The sequence below is a fragment of the Aquarana catesbeiana genome, linkage group LG10, assembly GCF_042186555.1.
Source record: "Aquarana catesbeiana isolate 2022-GZ linkage group LG10, ASM4218655v1, whole genome shotgun sequence".
NCBI classification, from domain to species: Eukaryota; Metazoa; Chordata; class Amphibia; order Anura; family Ranidae; genus Aquarana; species Aquarana catesbeiana.
In genome coordinates, this window is record NC_133333.1 from 81,329,253 (window position 1) to 81,350,257 (window position 21,005).

The 21,005-nt window shown below is 37.7% G+C and overlaps 1 protein-coding gene across 13 annotated transcripts in view; it reads left to right on the forward strand.

The window, feature by feature from the left end:
* LOC141110752 (uncharacterized) overlaps positions 1–21,005 on the forward strand; it is a 263,647-nt gene that overhangs the window by 69,185 nt on the left and 173,457 nt on the right. For 5 of the 13 annotated variants that reach the window (XM_073602320.1, XM_073602329.1, XM_073602321.1 and 2 more), the window contains exons 12-18: positions 4,582–4,683; positions 7,660–7,788; positions 9,129–9,257; positions 12,889–13,017; positions 15,620–15,748; positions 18,385–18,513; positions 20,514–20,642. In XM_073602320.1, coding sequence (XP_073458421.1) covers positions 4,582–4,683; positions 7,660–7,788; positions 9,129–9,257; positions 12,889–13,017; positions 15,620–15,748; positions 18,385–18,513; positions 20,514–20,642 — 876 coding nt within the window. The remainder of the gene's footprint in view (positions 1–4,581; positions 4,684–7,659; positions 7,789–9,128; positions 9,258–12,888; positions 13,018–15,619; positions 15,749–18,384; positions 18,514–20,513; positions 20,643–21,005) is intronic. The other 8 variants (XM_073602323.1, XM_073602322.1, XM_073602325.1 and 5 more) reach the window with 8 other exon arrangements.

Here is a 21,005-nt window from a genome sequence, read left to right on the forward strand (position 1 = left end):
AAGCCCCCCGCCCACAGACCCCAACAACCACCGGGCAAGGGTTGTGGGGGGTGAGGCTCTTGTCCCCATCAACATGGGGACAAGGTGCTTTGGGGGCTACCCCAAAGCACCCTCCCCATGTTGAGGGCATGTGACCAGGTACAGTTCAGGAGGGGGGGCACTCTCTCGTCCCCCCTCTTTTCCTGCCACCTGCCAGGTTGCATGCTCGGATATGGGTCTGGTGTGGATTTTTGGGGGGACCCCAAAGCCATTTTTTAAAATTTTGGTGCGGGGCTCCCCTTAAAATCCATACCACACCTGAAGGGTGTGGTATGGATTTTGAGGGGGACCCCGCACCATTTTTTTTTAATTTTGGCGCGGGATTCCCCTTAATATCCATACCAGACCTGAAGGGCCTGGTATGGAATTTGGGGGGACCCCCACGCAATTTTTAAAAAAAAATTTGGTTCGGGGTTCCCCTTAATATTCATGCCAGACCCAAAGGGACTGGTAATGGACTGGGGGATCCCATGTCATTTTTTTCAATGACTTCTTTTATCTGTATTGCGGGGACCGACAATTCATTATAGCCGCGAGTAGTTTTAAATTACTTTTTTTCCTTTAGAAATGTAATTTTGCTCTCAGACTGTTGTAAACACAGGAAACATGCGCCACTTTACAGGCATACTATAGACACCCCCCCAGGTACGAAATTTAAAGGAATATTTCACTTTTATTTTTCACTTTAAGCATTATTAAAATCACTGCTCCCGAAAAAATGGCCGTTTTTAAAACTTTTTTTTGCATTGATACATGTTCCCTGTGGCAGGACCCAGGTCCCCAAACACTTTTTATGGCAATAACTGGCATAGAAGACTTTAAAATGAGCACTTTTGATTATTCGTGTTCATGTCCCATGGACTTTAACGGTGTTCATGTGTTCGAACAAATTTTTTGCATGTTCTGCTGCGAACCGAACCGGGGATGTTCGGCTCATCCCTATTGCTGATGTTTAACTTTGTCTAGTTCCATAAATCACATACACTAAGGGTAGGTTCACACTGTTCTGCTATAGTAATGCAAGTCCAGTGTGTTTCAATTGCCAGACAATACCCCCTGCATCAGGGCTTGAAGTGCAAAGTATTGAATACTAGACTGAGTACAGATTGTTGGAGAGCTGAGTCTGTCAGCTGCTGGTTCAGGCTGGTCCCTGTGGAGACAGTGGAGGGTATTTGAACTGGAGAAGCCGCTGGCCCCATAATATACATATATACCAGTTGAATACATATATAATTAATGAACAGATTTACAATTATAGTGTGCTTATGTTAGCTCTAATCTTAACTTGTCAAGCCATCAACTGGCTGGTGTTATAGCTTGATCACATGTGCATCACCATGGAAACTGAAGATCGAACAGAGGCTAAGATGGCATTTAATGGCAAATAGGCTTTTACAATAGAATTTTCACTTTGCAAGGGAATTTTCCTATAACTTAATAACTGAGATGTAGCTGTAGTAACTTCCATAATCAAAAGTGCAAGCAAAAATATTTTGATGATTGGATATCGATTGTTTGCCATTAGTGACTCAAATTTTTTTGTTCCTAAATCTTGTATAGAGCTGTCTTGGGGGAGGGGGTGTGGTCACATCTTTGGATCCCTAATATGTGTATATAAGTTTCAGCTTGTACTACTGAACTCTGAAAACAACGTGGCTTTTTTAATCTAGTGTGGGAGTTTATATGATTAGTACACACTATTATTTGTTTGAATTCAAATTATATTATTATTTTTATTATTATTATAGACAACGTGACTGAGGGGCAAATCCTCTCTTTTATTTAGTTTTTCAATTTTATTTATTTTTCCCCAACATAATTTCAATTTGAAGTCTATGTCTGGCTGTTTTGTTTCTTCCAAAAATGACTAGAGAGAGAGAGACACTGCTCCGGGTGAGCCAGTTAGTCATCTGCCACAGTAGCACATTCAGATGCCAGCCAAGCTTACAGCTGAAACTCTAATGAAAAAGATGATTCATTTGGCCGCACTGATGAAACCACAAAAGTGGGAAAAAAATCTGAGGAGTAAGAGGGACCCACTACTCCTCTTATTCCTTCACTATCTGTTTGATGTCTTTACACAAATCTTCTTTTTGATTACTAATTTGTTTGTGTTTTTGTGATTTTGAAGTGTTAATGGGTGAAAGGGTATTTTTTTGAGGGACAGAATATTGTCACCATATAACAGGAAGTGTCGTGAAAGGACCTTGATTGCAGGATCTTCAGGTTTTAAAACTACAGATATACGTTTTTCGAGAATTACTTAAATTAAAGCTTATATGAGAGATGACTGATTGGATTTACTTATAAAGTACTTTAGTCCTGACAGATATAATCAGGGCAGAAATCACAATGTTAGACTAGTCTTTAGTAATACTGTATGTCTACAGTGAAAGCCTAAGTCATCCAAGTTAGCTGAGTTAATGAACAGTACTTTAGTCTTGCCAGATATAATCAGGGCAGAAATCACAATGTTAGACTAGTCTTTAGTAATACTGTATGTCTACAGTGAAAGCCTAAGTCATCCAAGTTAGCTGAGTTAATGATATACGTATGTATATTATGCCTCACTTATCCATGTTTCATTTTGAATGGTCATGGGCACAGCACTCACGAGGGAAAAGTAAAGTGGTTAAAAAATTCAGGGTGGAAACAGGTATTAACCTCATGAAGATAAAATTTATGTAGGACTCACAAGAACTCATAGACATCACTGTTATGCCCCGTACACACGGTCGGATTTTCCGACGGAAAATGTGTGATAATACCTTGTTGTCGGAAATTCCGACCGATTGTAGGCTCCATCACACATTTTCCATCGAATTTTCCGACACACAAAGTTTGAGAGCAGGCTATAAAATTTTTCGACAACAAAATCCGATGGAATTTCTGATCGTGTGTACACAAATCTGACGCACAAAGTGCCACGCATGCTCAGAATAAATAAAGAGATGAAAGCTATTGGCTACTGCCCCATTTATAGTCCCGACGTATGTGTTTTACGTCACCACGTTCAGAATGATCGGATTTTCCAACAACTTTGTGTGACCGTGTGTATGCAAGACAGGTTTGAGCCAACATCCGTCGGAAAAAATCCTAGGATTTTGTTGTCGGAATGTCCGATCAATGTCCGACCGTGTGTATGGGGCATTACTGTTCATTAATACTTTTTTTTTATAAAACTACTCAATATAACTAAATCAATGGGGTTGATTTACTAAGGTCAAATTGGCTGTGCACTTTGCAAGAGAAATTTCCATTAGGTTAGTGAATGTGGTAAAAATTCAACTGGCAAAGAATACCCAGTCACATGCAAAGAAATAAACGTATTTTTGTTTGCACCTGAATAGATTACGGAAATTGCTCTTCTTTACAGGTACCCTAGCATAAGTGAATTAGACCACAGCACTACTCTACATTCCCCTCCAGCAATATTGCTCTATTGCTTGCTGGTTATAACAAGTGATTTGCTGCTGCAAAAATGCATGCTGGATATGGTCTAATAAAGATGTAAAATACATTAAACTACAAAAGCTGGAAAATATAAGGGACAGAATTGAGACATTTACTAATTAAAAGAGAATTCTGGGATATAGAGAGAGTAAAGGAAGGAAAAGGGCTGTGGTTTAAAAATCACCATCTTAGGTGTATCTATATTAGTTTAAAAAAAAAAACGGCGCTTTGCTTTACAAATGTGCATTCAGCTCCGCTTTTTCTTCTGTCTTCTGTCTATTGTTCTGATGCTTCAGTGACCTGCTGCAATAACCTTTACAATTCATTTTTTTGATCACAATTACTTTTATATAAAATAACTTGTTAAACGAATGTCTAACAAGTTAGACATTTCAGTTTTAGAGTTATCTAATTCATACAGGTACTTTCAAGCTGGGTGGTGGTTTTGCTTAGGGCTTGACAGTCATGAGGATAAAGGAAAAGTAGGCAAAAACTTGCAGGGTAAATTCAATGAACCATCACATGAAGAAAAAAGTATTTTAAAATGTATATAAGATATTGATGTATATCTGTATCTTAACCTCATTTATTATAATCAAATCAGAATTAGATTGGGCTAGCAATGCATGTCTACATGTTCAAAGCATAGTGTTTAAGACTTGAGTTGTTTATCTTGGCCTAGTTTATCAGATATTTAGACAACATTTCATTTCAACATTTCAACAACGTTTCATACGCTCCTTGAGGGTAGAAACCGATGTGAGTGTGCGATGTATGTGTGGAGCGCTGTGTAAATTGACGGCGCTATATGGGTACCTAAATAAATAATGATATAATAGATGAGCATCTTAATGAGACACAATGTACAGGCATAGGGACAATTGTAGACACTCACTCAGGTTGAACTGGATGGACTGGTGTCTTTATTCAACCTTACTAACTATGTAACTATGTTTTATGTAGTAGACTGTTTTACTGTTTATTTTGCTAACCTGTAACTTCATCTGTTACACTAAATCTCACTCACTGTTGAGATAAGAATTTATGAAAATCAGTGTTATTATTTTAAATCTGAATTATTTTGTACAGGGCAACTTAATCTGGGTTTTGGACGTGGTAACCAAGAGAAGCAAGGAAAGGTGGGCATTAACAGTCAGGGAAGGATCAAGGACTCATCTGAAGAGGATGAAGGTATGTAGAACTTAAAAAAGCTGTTACTGGATAAAATCCCTCTTTGATATTAAAGTAGCAGTAACCCTAGCTAGCGTTGCATGTTTACATCACTACAATATGACACTTAGTGAGAGCGATAACACCAAATTTAACACACCTGCTCCCCATTCACACATGAGACCTTGTAACACTCAGGAGTCACATGACACTGGGCAGGGAAAATGGCTAATTTGGCCCAATTTGGACTTTTTCACTTAGGGGTGTACTCACTTTTGTTGCGAGTGGTTTAGACATTAATGGCTGTGTGTTGAGTTATTTTGAGGGGACAGCAAATTTACACTAATATACAAGCTGTACACTCACTACTTTACAGCAAAGTGCCATTTCTTCAGTGTTGTCACATGAAAAGATATAATAAAATATTTACAAAAATGTGAGAGCAGTACTCACTTTTGTGAGATACTGTATATATATATATATATATATATATATATATATATATACAAAGCGCTCTAATTCCTTCCATGTGCATAAAAATATACATTTGTATTTATATTGAGGTGTAAAATCCTGTAACAATTCCCTACACCTATATGACATATAAAGTGCTAAAAAATATGAGAAAGATTCATAAATCCTATGTACCTAATAAATAAATATATAAATAAATAAAGTTCTGTGACTAATATATCAACATATTCATAAATCCTCTATATCAAAAATAAAAAATATAACTATATATAAACAAAATATAAATATGTGCAAAAATATATTAATTCATAAATGTGCATGTACATTAACCATCTCATCAAATGCAAAAGTCCATAAAATTTCCAATTCCCTCACATATAGATGAACAGATCTTCATAAATCTTCACAAACCAAACACCAACGTGACTGTCACCAAAGCCCCTTAGGGCATGCGCTCACATTATCCAGTGGACCCCTCAAACAAATGGGAGGTCATGTACGCTTGTCAGACTCATAGGTTTCATAGATTCACAGTGCTATTCTAACGGTCTTCACATCCCAACGCAAAGAGATTCATATAGGATATTCATGCAGGATAAAAAGTAGAAGCTAATAGTGCAAAATGTCTGCTGAAAAACTTTTTATTCTAATAAAAACATCCAGCTGTACACTCCAACTGTACACTATATATGTGTGTATATATATATATATATATATATATATATATATATATATATATATATATATATATAAATAAGCAGACAATACCAGTAATCCTTCCAACAAAAGGGCAATTGATCCGTGCCCATCGTCATGCTGTTAACGTCCACCTGATGCGTTATGCCCAATCTGCTTTCTCAAAGGCTGAAGCTTGAAAAAGCTGATGGTGACTGTATGTAAACAAGAAAATAAAATTGTGAAAAAAAATTATATTTAATTTTTTAATTCTCCCAAAAATTGTGACAAAAAATTTATAGCTTCAAAAAATTTGCCATGCCTCTTAGTAAATAACTTGAACTATCTACATTTCAAAAAAAGGGTCATTTGGGGGACATTTTTACTGTTCTGGTATTTTAGGGCCTCAAGAAATTAGATAGTCAGTCAGTACATCGGGAATTAATAATTTTCAAATATATGTATACCATAGTAAATGCTACGAGTTGTACTTCTCTCCAATAAATGCACATTTCCCCCAGGTTTTATTCCTTCAAACCCCAACACAAAGACAGCATGAAAAAACTGTTGCTCTACCAGAAATGCAATAAGCTTCTAACTTCCTGTTTGGGCTACCAATACAGTTCATTTGCTGAACTCAAATCCTAAGCAGTGTTGTCAACCCTGCCTTATGGACTATCCCACACATATCTGGCGATTATGTCTCAAACAGTAATACAAGCTTTTTCTCACTACAGAAGCAGGGTCAAATAAAAAGAAAATATTCTGGGACATGCCCCCATAGAGGATATTTCTCCAGTCTTCCTGCTCTGTATGACAACTGTCACAAGGGCAGAAATTGAGAGGAAATAATGGGGAGACAGACAACAATAAAATAATGACTGAGGTTATGAGGGTTCCCCTTTATAAAATTATTCTAAAACATTATTTCATTGCTGCTTGTGTCTGTTTTGGGAGAATTTCCCCTCAGTCCCTGTTCTGTTTGACACCCAATAAATCGACATAGGATTAGGAGAACTCTCCCAAATGGTGACATTAGTTGACAAATGCTCTATATTATGCTAATTTGAAGCTACATCAAGTTTATATAGTGTTGGCCTTGACGTAGCTTAATCTCTTGTGTTACTATATTATCTCATTCAAGTTATAAGGTCTCTTAAATTGTATGTCAGAGCAAAATTATATATATATACATCTATATCTATGTTTATAAACAGTATGTATATGTAAATGCTGTAAGGTGTACATCTCTCCAATACATGGACATTTTCCACAGTGTTGTTTCCTTCAAATCCCAACACAAAGACAACATGAAAAAAACTTGTAATTTAACAGAAATGCAATAAGCTTCTAACTTCCTGTTTGGGCTAACAATACAGTTCATTCGCTGAACTCAAATCCTAAGCAGTGTTGTCAACCCTGCCTTGTGAACTGTCCCACGCATACTTGTTTCCTACTATGGATGCATACATTGATTGCTTTTTTAGCAAAACAATGCTGCTGCCTAGACTCCCATAAGCCAGCCCATGTATTGTTTGTAAGGAAAGGGCTCTTGAAGGTTGTAGTTCTAGGAGCATGACTGAGCCAACAGAAATTGACTTCCTAGCAGCTTCCTCTGCAAATATTTTACAAACCTGCAGAAAATGTATCAAACAGTAATAAAAGCTTTTTCTCACTACAGAAGCAGGGTCAAAAAATTCTGGGACATGCTATAGAGGGATAGAGGGAGGAAGGAGATTTGGGGTTAAATTTAGGCAATATCTGAACATAGCATTTTAGTCATATTCGCTCACTGAAGAGGCATTGAACTCTTTACTATAATTTCATAATATCTTCTAAATATATTAGGTCATCTGCACTCTGGAGATAAAAGTGGAAATGGGCAAGGTAGTAACGAAGAGCAAGGGAAGATCAATATCCGCATTAAAGGAGGAATGAAAGGGTCATTCAAAGAAGATCATTCAAAAGAAAATAAGGGTACATTTTTTCTAAAAAGAATGTTTATCAATTTCATCTTTAAATGAATATCGTGAGGATACATTTATAGATAATCAGTTTGGATACCTTTTCCTCTACTGTATTATGGACCATTTTTACACTGTATGCATGGAGGTGTTTTTGGCTTACATCAACTAAATACTGTTTATTCCCCCATAGAGGATATTTCTCCAGTCTTCCTGCTCCGTATGACAACTTTCACCGGGGCAGGAATTAAGAGGAAATAATGGGCAGACAGACAACAATAAAATACTGACTGAGGTTATGAGGGTTCCCCTTTATAAAATTAATCTAAAACATTATTTCATTGCTGCTTGTGTCTGTTTTGGAAGAATTTCCCCTCAGTTCCTGTTCCGTTTGACACCCAATAAATCAACATAGGATTAGGAGAAATCTCCCAAATGGTGACATTAGTTGACAAATGCTCTATATTATTCTAATTTGAAACTAAAACAAGTTTATATTGTGTTGGCCTTGATGTAGCTTAATCTCTTGTGTTACTATATTATCTAATTCAAGTAATAAATGCCCACAAATCTCTCCCAGTCACCAGTTTATAAGATCTTGTAAAGTGTATGTCAGAGCAAAATTATATATATATATATATATATATATATATATATATATATATATGTATATATATATATATATTTGTATATATATATATATATATATAAATATAAACACTATTTATAAACAGTATGTATATGTAAATGCTGTAAGTTGTACATCTCTCCAATACATGCACATTTTCCCCAGGTTTTATTCCTTCAAAACCCAACACAAAGACAACATGAAAAAACTGTTGATCTACCAGAAATGCAATAAGCTTCTAACTTCCTGTTTGGGCTACCAATACAGTTCATTTGCTGAACTCAAATTCTAAGTAGTGTGGTCAACCCTGCCTTGTGGACTATCCCACACATATCTGTTTCCTACTAAAGATGTACACATTGACTGCCTTCTCAGCAAAACAATGCTCCTGCCATGTATTGTTTGTAAGGAAAGGGCTATTGGAAGTTGTAGTTCTAGGGGCACGGCTGAGCCAACAGAAATTGACCTCATAGCAGCTGCCTTTGCAAATATTTTACAAACCTGGCGATTATGTCTCAAACAGTAATACAAGCTTTTTCTCACTACAGAAGCATTATCAAATAAAAAGAAAATATTCTGGGACATGCTATAGAGGGGGAGTGAGAGGAAGGAGGTTTGGGGTTAAACTTAGGCCATATCTGAACATAGCCTTTTAGTCATATTCGCTCATTGAAGAGGCTTTGAACTCTTTACTATAATTTCATAATATCTTCTAAATATATTAGGTCATCCGCAATCTGGAGGTAAAAGTGGAAATGGGCAAGGTAGTGACGAAGAGCAAGGAAAGATCAATATTCGCATAAAAGGAGAACAGAAAGGGTCAATCGAGGAAGGTAATTCAAAAGAAAATAAGGGTACATTTTTTCTACAATTAATGTTTATCAATTTCATCTTAAAATTAATATCGTGGAGATAAATTTATAAATAATCTGTTTGGATAGCTTTTCCTTTACTTTAATATGGACCGTGTATTACACTGTATGCATGCAGGTGTTTGCTATTACAAGCAATTTCCAAATGTTTTTCTAATGCAAGTTAAAAAAACAAAGCAGTGATCTCATTTGTGGCTATCAGCTACTTAAATATCTTCCACTGATTCTCACAGATGCTATAGGAAGTTAACTTAAAGCCTAGCTCTAGCCAAACGTTTACTTTGTTTAAGTTTTGGCTATTTTGGCAAATGATTGGAACATCTATTAGATTTTGAAATGTATGTGATGTCAAAAACTATTTGCTAGTTTGGATAGAGTAGGAAAGAGCTGGGACGCCTGTCAAGATTTTATTGCTCATTAGGAGTCCATTAGATAGATTTCCCCCTACTTCTTGTCCTACTGACAAGATTTCACCCAACAGGAAATAAGTGTAACTCTCTGACAACAACGACCGAAATAAACATGCTTTTGTTTAGTAGAGTAGGGAAAAGTTAGAACCCAATATTTTAATTTCTGTCTGTGTCCCTGTTGCAAATTTTCCTTTTTTTCCAGTGTGCTGAAACAATAGTCAGCATTGCAGAAAGTGGGAGTAAATCCCTCTAATGAAGCCCCAGGTAGTACTTAAAACTCCAGAGTAAGTCTAATATTTTTGGCTTACCTCCACTATATACTGTCTATGCCCCCATAGAGGATATTTCTCCAGTCTTCCTGCTCTGTATGACAACTGTCACTGGGGCAGGAATTGAGAGGAAATAATGGGGAGACAGACAACAATAAAATAATGACTGAAGTTATGAGGGTTCCCCTTTATAAAATTAATCTAAAACATTATTTCATTGCTGCTTGTGCCTGTTTTGGGAGAATCCCCCCCCCCCCCAGTACCTGTTCTTTTTGACACCCAATAAATAGACATAAGATTAGGAGAAATCTCCCAAATGGTGACATTAGTTGACAAATTCTCTATATTATGCTAATTTGAAGCTAAATCAAGTTTATAAAGTGTTGGCCTTGACGTAGCTTAATCTCTTGTGTTACTATATTATCTAATTCAAGTAATGAATGGCCATGAATCTCTCCCAGTCACCAGTTTATAAGGTCTCTTAACCACTTGCTTACTGGGCACTTAAACCCCCCTCCTGCCCAGACCAATTTTCAGCTTTCAGCGCTGACGCACTTTGAATGACAATTGCGCGGTCATACAACACTGTACCCAAATTAAATTTTTATAATTTTTTTTCCCACAAGTAGAGCTTTCTTTTGGTGGTATTTAATCACAGCTGGGATTTTTATTTTTGGCTAAACAAACAAAAAAATGGAAAATTTTGAAAAAAAAAATCATGTTTCATAGTTTATTATAAGATTTTGCAAACAGGTCATTTTTCTCCTTCATTGATATGCGCTGATGAGGCGGCACTGGTGGGCACTGATAGGCTGCACTGATGGGCACGGATAGGCACAGTTAAGGCGGCACTGATGGGGACAGATAAGGCGGTACTGATGGGCACAGATAAGGCTGCACTGATGGCCACTGATGGCCACTGATGGGTGGCACTGATGGGTGGCACAGATGGGTGGCACGGATAGGTGGCACTGATGGGCACTGACAGGTACCACTGATGGGGGCACTGATGGGGGGCACTGATGGGTGGCACTGATAGGCAGTGATGGGCGGCACTGATGGGCACTTATAGGCACTGGTAGGTGACACCGATGGGCACTGATTGGTGGCACTGTGGGCACTGATGGGTGGCACTGTGAACACTAATGGGTGACGCTGGTGGGCACTGGTAGGTGGCACTGCTGCCTATTGCTAGGTGTCACTGGCAGGGGGCACAGATGATTGCCGTGATCAGGACTGATGTCCCTCTCACGGCTGCTGGTGATCATTTTTTTTTTCCTCCTCACGCTGTCAGCGCGAGGAGAAAAAATAGCCGATAGCCGATTACCGGCTCTGTTTACATCACATGATCAGCTGTCATTGGCTGACAGCTGATCATGTGGTAAGGGGTCGGGACCGACCCTTACTCTGATCTGTAATCAGGCGAGTCTCATAGACTCGCTGATCACCGAGCGCACCGCGCAAACCCTGCAGGGGGTGCGCAGACCACTTGTGCAAGGGACGATGTCAATAAACGTAGTCCCGGCAACGTAGGTCCGTGCTGTTGCCGTCATTTGGCAACAGCGTGGATCTGAAGAGGTTAAATTGTATGTCAGAGCAAAATTTTATATATACACATATATATATATATATATATATATATATATATATATATATATATATATATATATATATATATATATATGTTTATAAACAGTATGTATCTGTAAATGCTGCAAGGAAAGATCAATATCCGCATTAAAGGAGGAAAGAAAGGGTCATTCGAAGAAGATAATTCAAAAGAAAATAAGGGTACATTTTTTCTAAAAAGAATGTTTACCAATTTCATCTTTAAATTAATATCGTGAGGATACATTTATAGATAATCAGTTTGGATAGCTTTTCCTCTACTGTATTTTGGACCATTTTTACACTGTATGCATGGAGGTGTTTTTGGCTTACATCAACTAAATACTGTTACTACTGAATCCTGTTATACTAAATCCCATAGAGGATATTTCTCCAGTCTTCTGGAGAAATCTCCCAAATGGTGACATTAGTTGACAAATGCTCTATATTATTCTAATTTGAAACTAAAACAAGTTTATATAGTGTTGGCCTTGATGTAGCTTAATCTCATGTGTTACTATATTATCTAATTCAAGTAATAAATGCCCACAAATCTCTCCCAGTCACCAGTTTATAAGATCTCGTAAAGTGTATGTCAGAGCAAAATTATATATATATATATATATATATATATATATATATATATATATATATATATATATATATATATATATATATATAAAAATATAAACACTATTTATAAACAGTATGTATATGTAAATGCTGTAAGTTGTACATCTCTCCAATACATGCACATTTTCCCCAGGTTTTATTCCTTCAAAACCCAACACAAAGACAACATGAAAAAACTGTTGATCTACCAGAAATGCAATAAGCTTCTAACTTCCTGTTTGGGCTACCAATACGGTTCATTTGCTGAACTCAAATTCTAAGTAGTGTGGTCAACCCTGCCTTGTGGACTATCCCACACATATCTGTTTCCTACTAAAGATGTACACATTGACTGCCTTCTCAGCAAAACAATGCTCCTGCCATGTATTGTTTGTAAGGAAAGGGCTATTGGAAGTTGTAGTTCTAGGGGCACGGCTGAGCCAACAGAAATTGACCTCATAGCAGCTGCCTTTGCAAATATTTTACAAACCTGGCGATTATGTCTCAAACAGTAATACAAGCTTTTTCTCACTACAGAAGCATTATCAAATAAAAAGAAAATATTCTGGGACATGCTATAGAGGGGGAGTGAGAGGAAGGAGGTTTGGGGTTAAACTTAGGCAATATCTGAACATAGCCTTTTAGTCATATTCGCTCATTGAAGAGGCTTTGAACTCTTTACTATAATTTCATAATATCTTCTAAATATATTAGGTCATCCGCAATCTGGAGGTAAAAGTGGAAATGGGCAAGGTAGTGACGAAGAGCAAGGAAAGATCAATATTCGCATAAAAGGAGGACAGAAAGGGTCAATAGAGGAAGGTAATTCAAAAGAAAATAAGGGTACATTTTTTCTACAATTAATGTTTATCAATTTCATCTTAAAATTAATATTGTGGAGATAAATTTATAAATAATCTGTTTGGATAGCTTTTCCTTTACTTTAATATGGACCGTGTATTACACTGTATGCATGCAGGTGTTTGCTATTACAAGCAATTTCCAAATGTTTTTCTAATGCAAGTTAAAAAAACAAAGCAGTGATCTCATTTGTGGCTACCAGCTACTTAAATATCTTCCACTGATTCTCGCAGATGCTATAGGAAGTTAACTGAAAGTCTAGCTCTAGCCAAACGTTTACTTTGTTTAAGTTTTGGCTATTTTGGCAAATGATTGGAACATCTATTAGATTTTGAAATGTATGTGATGTCAAAAACTATTTGCTAGTTTGGATAGAGTAGGAAAGAGCTGGGACGCCTGTCAAGATTTTATTGCTCATTAGGAGTCCATTAGATAGATTTCCCCCTACTTCTTGTCCTACTGACAAGATTTCACCCAACAGGAAATAAGTGTAACTCTCTAACAACAACAACGACCGAAATAAACATGCTTTTGTTTAGTAGAGTAGGGAAAAGTTAGAACCCCATATTTTAATTTCTGTCTGTGTCCCTGTTGCAAATTTTCCTTTTTTTCCAGTGTGCTGAAACAATAGTCAGCATTGCAGAAAGTGGGAGTAAATCCCTCTAATGAAGCCCCAGGTAGTACTTAAAACTCCAGAGTAAGTCTAATGTTTTTGGATTACCTCCACTATATACTGTCTATGCCCCCATAGAGGATATTTCTCCAGTCTTCCTGCTCTGTATGACAACTGTCACTGGGGCAGGAATTGAGAGGAAATAATGATGAGACAGACAACAATAAAATAATGACTGAAGTTATTAGGGTTCCCCTTTATAAAATTAATCTAAAACATTATTTCATTGCTGCTTGTGTCTGTTTTGGGAGAATCCCCCCACCCCCCCCAGTACCTGTTCTTTTTGACACCCAATAAATAGACATAAGATTAGGAGAAATCTCCCAAATGGTGACATTAGTTGACAAATGCTCTATATTATGCTAATTTGAAGCTAAATCAAGTTTATAAAGTGTTGGCCTTGACGTAGCTTAATCTCTTGTGTTACTATATTATCTACTTCAAGTAATGAATGGCCATGAATCTCTCCCAGTCACCAGTTTATAAGGTCTCTTAACCACTTGCTTACTGGGCACTTAAACCCCCCTCCTGCCCAGACCAATTTTCAGCTTTCAGCGCTGACGCACTTTGAATGACAATTGCGCGGTCATACAACACTGTACCCAAATGAAATTTGTATCATTTTTTCCCACAAATAGAGCTTTGTTTTGGTGGTATTTAATCACAGCTGGGATTTTTATTTTTTGCTCAACAAACAAAAAAAGATGGAACATTTTGAAAAAGAAAATCATGTTTCATAGTTTGTTATAAAATTTTGCAAACAGGTCATTTTTCTCCTTCATTGATATGCGCTGATGAAGCGGCACTGGTGGGTACTGATAGGCTACACTGATGGGCACGGATAGGCACAGTTAAGGCGGAACTGATAGGCACAGTTAAGGTGGCACTGATGGGGACAGATAAGGTGGTACTGATGGGCACAGATAAGGCGGCACTGATGGCCACTGATGGGTGCTGATGGGTGGCACTGATGGGTGGCACGGATAAGTGGCACTGATGGGCACTGATAGGTACCACTGATGGGTGGCACTGATGGGGGTGACATTAGTTGACAAATGCTCTATATTATGCTAATTTGAAGCGAAATCAAGTTTATATAGTGTTGGCCTTGATGTAGCTTAATCTCTTGTGTTACTATATTATCTAATTCAAGTAATGAATGGCCATGAATCTCTCACAGTCACCAGTTTATCAGAGCAAAATTATATATATATATATATATATATATATATATATATATATATATATATATATGTTCATAAACAGTATGTATATGTAAATGCTGTAAAGTGTACATCTCTCCAACAATACATGGACATTTTCCACAGTGTTGTTTGCTTCAAATCCCAATACAAAGACAACATGAAAAAACATTTAATCTAACAGAAATGCAATAAGCATCTAACTTCCTGTTTGGGCTACCAATACAGTTCATTTGCTGAACTCAAATCCTAAGCAGTGTTGTCAACTCTGCCTTGTGAACTGTCCCACACATACTTGTTTCCTACTATGGATGTATACATTGATTGCTTTCTCAGAAAAACAATGCTGCTGCCTGGACTCCCATAAGCCAGCCCATGTATTGTTTGTAAGGAAAGGGCTCTTGAACGTTGTAGTTCTAGGGGCATGACTGAGCCAACAGAAATTGACCTCCTAGCAGCTTCCTCTACAAATATTTTACAAACCTGCAGAAAATGTCTCAAACAGTAATAAAAGCTTTTTCTCACTACAGAAGCAGGGTCAAAAAAATAAAATAAAAATTCTGGGACATGCTATAGAAGGGGAGAGGGAGGAAGGAGATTTGGGGTTAAATTTAGGCAATATCTGAACATAGCATATTTGTTGTATTCGCTCATTGAAGAGGCATTGAACTCTTTACTATAATTTCATAATATCTTCATAATATATTAGGTCATCCACAATCTGGAGGTAAAAGTGGAAATGGGCAAGGTAGTGACGAAGAGCAAGGAAAGATCAATATCCGCATTAAAGGAGGAAAGAAAGGGTCATTCGAAGAAGATAATTCACAAGAAACTAAGGGTACATTTTTTCTAAAAAGAATGTTTATCAATTTCATCTTTAAATGAATATCGTGAGGATACATTTATAGATAATCTGTTTGGATATCTTTTCCTCTACTGTATTATGGACCATGTTTACACTGTATGCATGGAGGTGTTTTTGGCTTACATCAACTAAATACTGTTTATTCCCCCATAGAGGATATTTCTCCAGTCTTCCTGCTCCGTATGACAACTGTCACCGGGGCAGGAGTTGAGAGGAAATAATGGGAAGACAGACAACAATAAAATACTGACTGAGGTTATGAGGGTTCCCCTTTATAAAATTAATCTAAATCATTATTTCATTGCTGCTTGTGTCTGTTTTGGAAGAATTTCCCCTCAGTTCCTGTTCCGTTTGACAACCAATAAATATACATAGGATTAGGAGAAATCTCCCAAATGGTGACACTACTTGACAAATGCTCTATATTATTCCAATTCGAAGCTAAAACAAGTTTATATAGTGTTGGCCTTGACATAGGTTAATCTCTTGTGTTACTATATTATCTAATTCAAGTAATAAATGTCACAAATCTCTCTCCAGTCACCAGTTTATAGGGTCTCTTAAAGTGTATGTCAGAGCAAAATTATATATATATTGTGGGAGATTAGCTCGTGGGGATCACCTTTTCTCGAAAATGAAGGCCAGCGTGCAGGCAGTTGCCAGCTTTATTTACAAGTGGTTTGCAAAGTCATAAAAATAAACAAAAATATTAAAGTAAATCCTTGCCATCCGGCGCTAAACTAAACAGTAGACTGCTCTCTATGCGGTGTGGGGCTGGTCCCCGTCACCCACAAAACATATGGTAAAGCAAGCCTTCTTTTTCAATCCAATCAAACAGAGCTCCTCTCTTTCAGTTTCCCTTCTGAGTCTCAGGCCAGAGCCCTGCTGTGCTCTCTTCCTGGTCATTTAAAGTCCACCAGAGCATGGACTCAAGTGGACCACAACACCTGGACCGGAACCAAGCCTGCCACAGAGGCTGGACAAACCTGGGTCGGGGGTTCTACCTTACAATAGAAGGAATGTGAGGTGAAATATACCGATTATCGATGACCTCACCTCTCATACCGTCACATATCCTCCCCCTCTGCTCAAGCCCCTGCGGCTGAGCAATTGTCCCAAGCATACAGCGCGTGCGGGAGAAGGCATCTGCATTGTTTTGGAGCTTGCCCAGCCTATGCTCTGCTGTAAACTTAAAGGGGTTGTAAAGGTAAAAATTTTTTCACCTTAATGCATTCTATGCATTAAGGTGAAAAAACTTCTGACAATACCGCCGCCCCCAGCCCCCCCGTTTTACTTACCTGACGCCTGGAAAGTCAGCTTCGCGTTCCCGACATCTATTCCTCCGCTCACCCTGGCCGCTGATTGGCTACAGTGGATGGATTGGAAGCAGCGCAGCCATTGGCTCGCGCTGCTGTCAATCACATCCAATGACGCGGCGCGCTGGGGGGCAGGGCCGAGTGATACAGTGAGCGGCTATAGCCGCCGGCTGTATCACGGGAGCGCGCCCGCAAGCACTAACCACCATGCGAGGGAGCTCACATTAAGGTGGTTAATGCTTGCGGGGAGGAGCTGAAACAGCCGCCGAGGGACCCCAGAAGACCAGGTTCGGGGCCACTCTGTGCAGAACGAGCTGCACAGTGAAGGTAAGTATAACATGTTTGTTATTTAAAAAAAAAAAAAAAAATTACCTTTACAACCCCTTTAAAGGGCTGTAAAGCCAGGAACCATCATGTCATGCGGGCATTTTTCTCCCTGTTGTCACACATCCACTTTAGGGGAGCATGGTTGGTGACCAGCTTAAATGACCTCCCCAACAAGTAATAATTCAGGGAGTTTAAGGCCCATTTAATAGCGAGACACTCTTTTTCGGCAATGGCATAGGTTTTTTCATGCTTGTTCATGAAAAAAAACTATATATATATATATATATATATATATATATATATATATATATATATATATATATATATATATATATATATACTGTTTATAAACAATATTTAAATGCTGTAAGTTGTACATCTCTCCAATACATGCACATTTTCCCCAGGTTTTATTCCTTCAAAACCCAACACAAAGAAAACATGAAAAAACTGCTGATCTACCAGAAATGCAATAAGCGTCTAACTTCATATTTGGGTCACCAATACAGTTAGTTTGCTGAACTCAAATCATAAGCAGTGTTGTCAGTCCTGCCTTGTGAACAGTCCCACACATATTTGTTTCCTACTATAGATGTATACATTGATTGCTTTCTCAGCAAAACAATGCTGCTGCTCCCATAAGCCAGCCCATGTATTGTATGTGAGGAAAGGGCTATTGAAGGTTGTAGTTCTAGGGGTATGACTGAGCCAACAGAAATTGACCTCCTAGCACCTGCCTCTGCAAATATTTTACAAACCTGACGATTATGTCTCAAACAGTAATAAAAGCTTTTTCTCACTACAGAAGCAGGGTCAAACAAAAATAAATATTTTGGGGCAGAGGGAGGAAGGAGGCTTGGCGTTAAATTTAGGCAATATCTGAACATAGCATTTTAGTCGTATTCGCTCATTGAAGAGGAGTTGAACTCTTTACTACCATTTCATAATATTTTCTAAATATATTAGGTCATTCACAATCTGAAGGTAAAAGTGGAAATGGGCAAGGTAGTGATGAAGAACAAGGAAAGATCAATATTCGCATAAAAGGAATAAAGAAAGGATCATTCAAAGAAGATAATTCAAAAGAAAATAAGGGTACATTTCTTTCTAAAAAAGAATGTTTATCAATTTAATCTTAAAAATGATATCCTGAGGATACATTTATAGATAGTCTGTTTGGATAGCTTTTCCTCTACTGTATTATCGACCATGTTTACACTGTAGGCATAGAGGTGTTTTTTTGGCTTACCTCCACTATATATTGTCTATGCTCCCATAGAGGATATTTCTCCAGTCTTCCTGCTCTGTATGACAACTGTCACTGGGGCAGGAATTGAGAGGAAATAATGGGGAGACAGACAACAATAAAATAATGACTGAAGTTATGAGAGTTCCCCTTTATAAAATTAATCTAAAACATTATTTCATTGCTGCTTGTGTCTGTTTTGGGAAAATCTCCCCCCCCCCCAAGTACCTGTTCTTTTTGACACCCAATAAATAGACATAAGATTAGGAGAAATCTCCCAAATGGTGACATTAGTTGACAAATGCTCTATATTATGCTAATTTGAAGCTAAATCAAGTTTATAAAGTGTTGGCCTTGACGTAGCTTAATCTCTTGTGTTACTATATTATCTAATTCAAGTAATAAATGGCCATGAATCTCTCCCAGTCACCAGTTTATAAGGTCTCTTAACCACTTGCTTACTGGGCACTTAAACCCCCCTCCTGCCCAGACCAATTTTCAGCTTTCAGCGCTGATGCACTTTGAATGACAATTGCGCGGTCATACAACACTGTACCCAAATGAAATTTGTATCATTTTTTTCCCACAAATAGAGCTTTGTTTTGGTGGTATTTAATCACAGCTGGGATTTTTATTTTTTGCTCAACAAACAAAAAAAGATGGAACATTTTGAAAAAGAAAATCATGTTTCATAGTTTGTTATAAAATTTTGCAAACAGGTCATTTTTCTCCTTCATTGATATGCGCTGATGAAGCGGCACTGGTGGGTACTGATAGGCTGCACTGATGGGCACGGATAGGCACAGTTAAGGCGGCACTGATGGGGACAGATAAGGCGGTACTGATGGGCACAGATAAGGCGGCACTGATGGCCACTGATGGGCGCTGATGGGTGGCACTGATGGGTGGCACGGATGGGTGGCACGGATAAGTGGCACTGATGGGCACTGATAGGTACCACTGATGGGTGGCACTGATGGGGGGGACATTAGTTGACAAATGCTCTATATTATGCTAATTTGAAGCGAAATCAAGTTTATATAGTGTTGGCCTTGACGTAGCTTAATCTCTTGTGTTACTATATTATCTAATTCAAGTAATGAATGGCCATGAATCTCTCACAGTCACCAGTTTATCAGAGCAAAAAAAAAAAAAAATATATATATATATATATATTTATATATATATATGTTCATAAACAGTATGTATATGTAAATGCTGTAAGGTGTATACATCTCTCCAACAATACATGGACATTTTCCACAGTGTTGTTTGCTTCAAATCCCAATACAAAGACAACATGAAAAAACATTTAATCTAACAGAAATGCAATAAGCATCTAACTTCCTGTTTGGGCTACCAATACAGTTCATTTGCTGAACTCAAATCCTAAGCAGTGTTGTCAACTCTGCCTTGTGAACTGTCCCACACATACTTGTTTCCTACTATGGATGTATACATTGATTGCTTTCTCAGAAAAACAATGCTGCTGCCTGGACTCCCATAAGCCAGCCCATGTATTGTTTGTAAGGAAAGGGCTCTTGAACGTTGTAGTTCTAGGGGCATGACTGAGCCAACAGAAATTGACCTCCTAGCAGCTTCCTCTACAAATATTTTACAAACCTGCAGAAAATGTCTCAAACAGTAATAAAAGCTTTTTCTCACTACAGAAGCAGGGTCAAAAAAATAAAATAAAAATTCTGGGACATGCTATAGAGGGGGAGAGGGAGGAAGGAGATTTGGGGTTAAATTTAGGCAATATCTGAACATAGCATATTTGTTGTATTCGCTCATTGAAGAGGCATTAAACTCTTTACTATAATTTCATAATATCTTCATAATATATTAGGTCATCCACAATCTGGAGGTAAAAGTGGAAATGGGCAAGGTAGTGACGAAGAGCAAGGAAAGATCAATATCCGCATTAAAGGAGGAAAGAAAGGGTCATTCGAAGAAGATAATTCACAAGAAACTAAGGGTACATTTTTTCTAAAAAGAATGTTTATCAATTTCATCTTTAAATGAATATTGTGAGGATACATTTATAGATAATCTGTTTGGATATCTTTTCCTCTACTGTATTATGGACCATGTTTACACTGTATGCATGGAGGTGTTTTTGGCTTACATCAACTAAATACTGTTTATTCCCCCATAGAGGATATTTCTCCAGTCTTCCTGCTCCGTATGACAACTGTCACTGGGGCAGGAATGGAGAGGAAATAATGGGAAGACAGACAACAATAAAATACTGACTGAGGTTATGAGGGTTCCCCTTTATAAAATTAATCTAAATCATTATTTCATTGCTGCTTGTGTCTGTTTTAGAAGAATTTCCCCT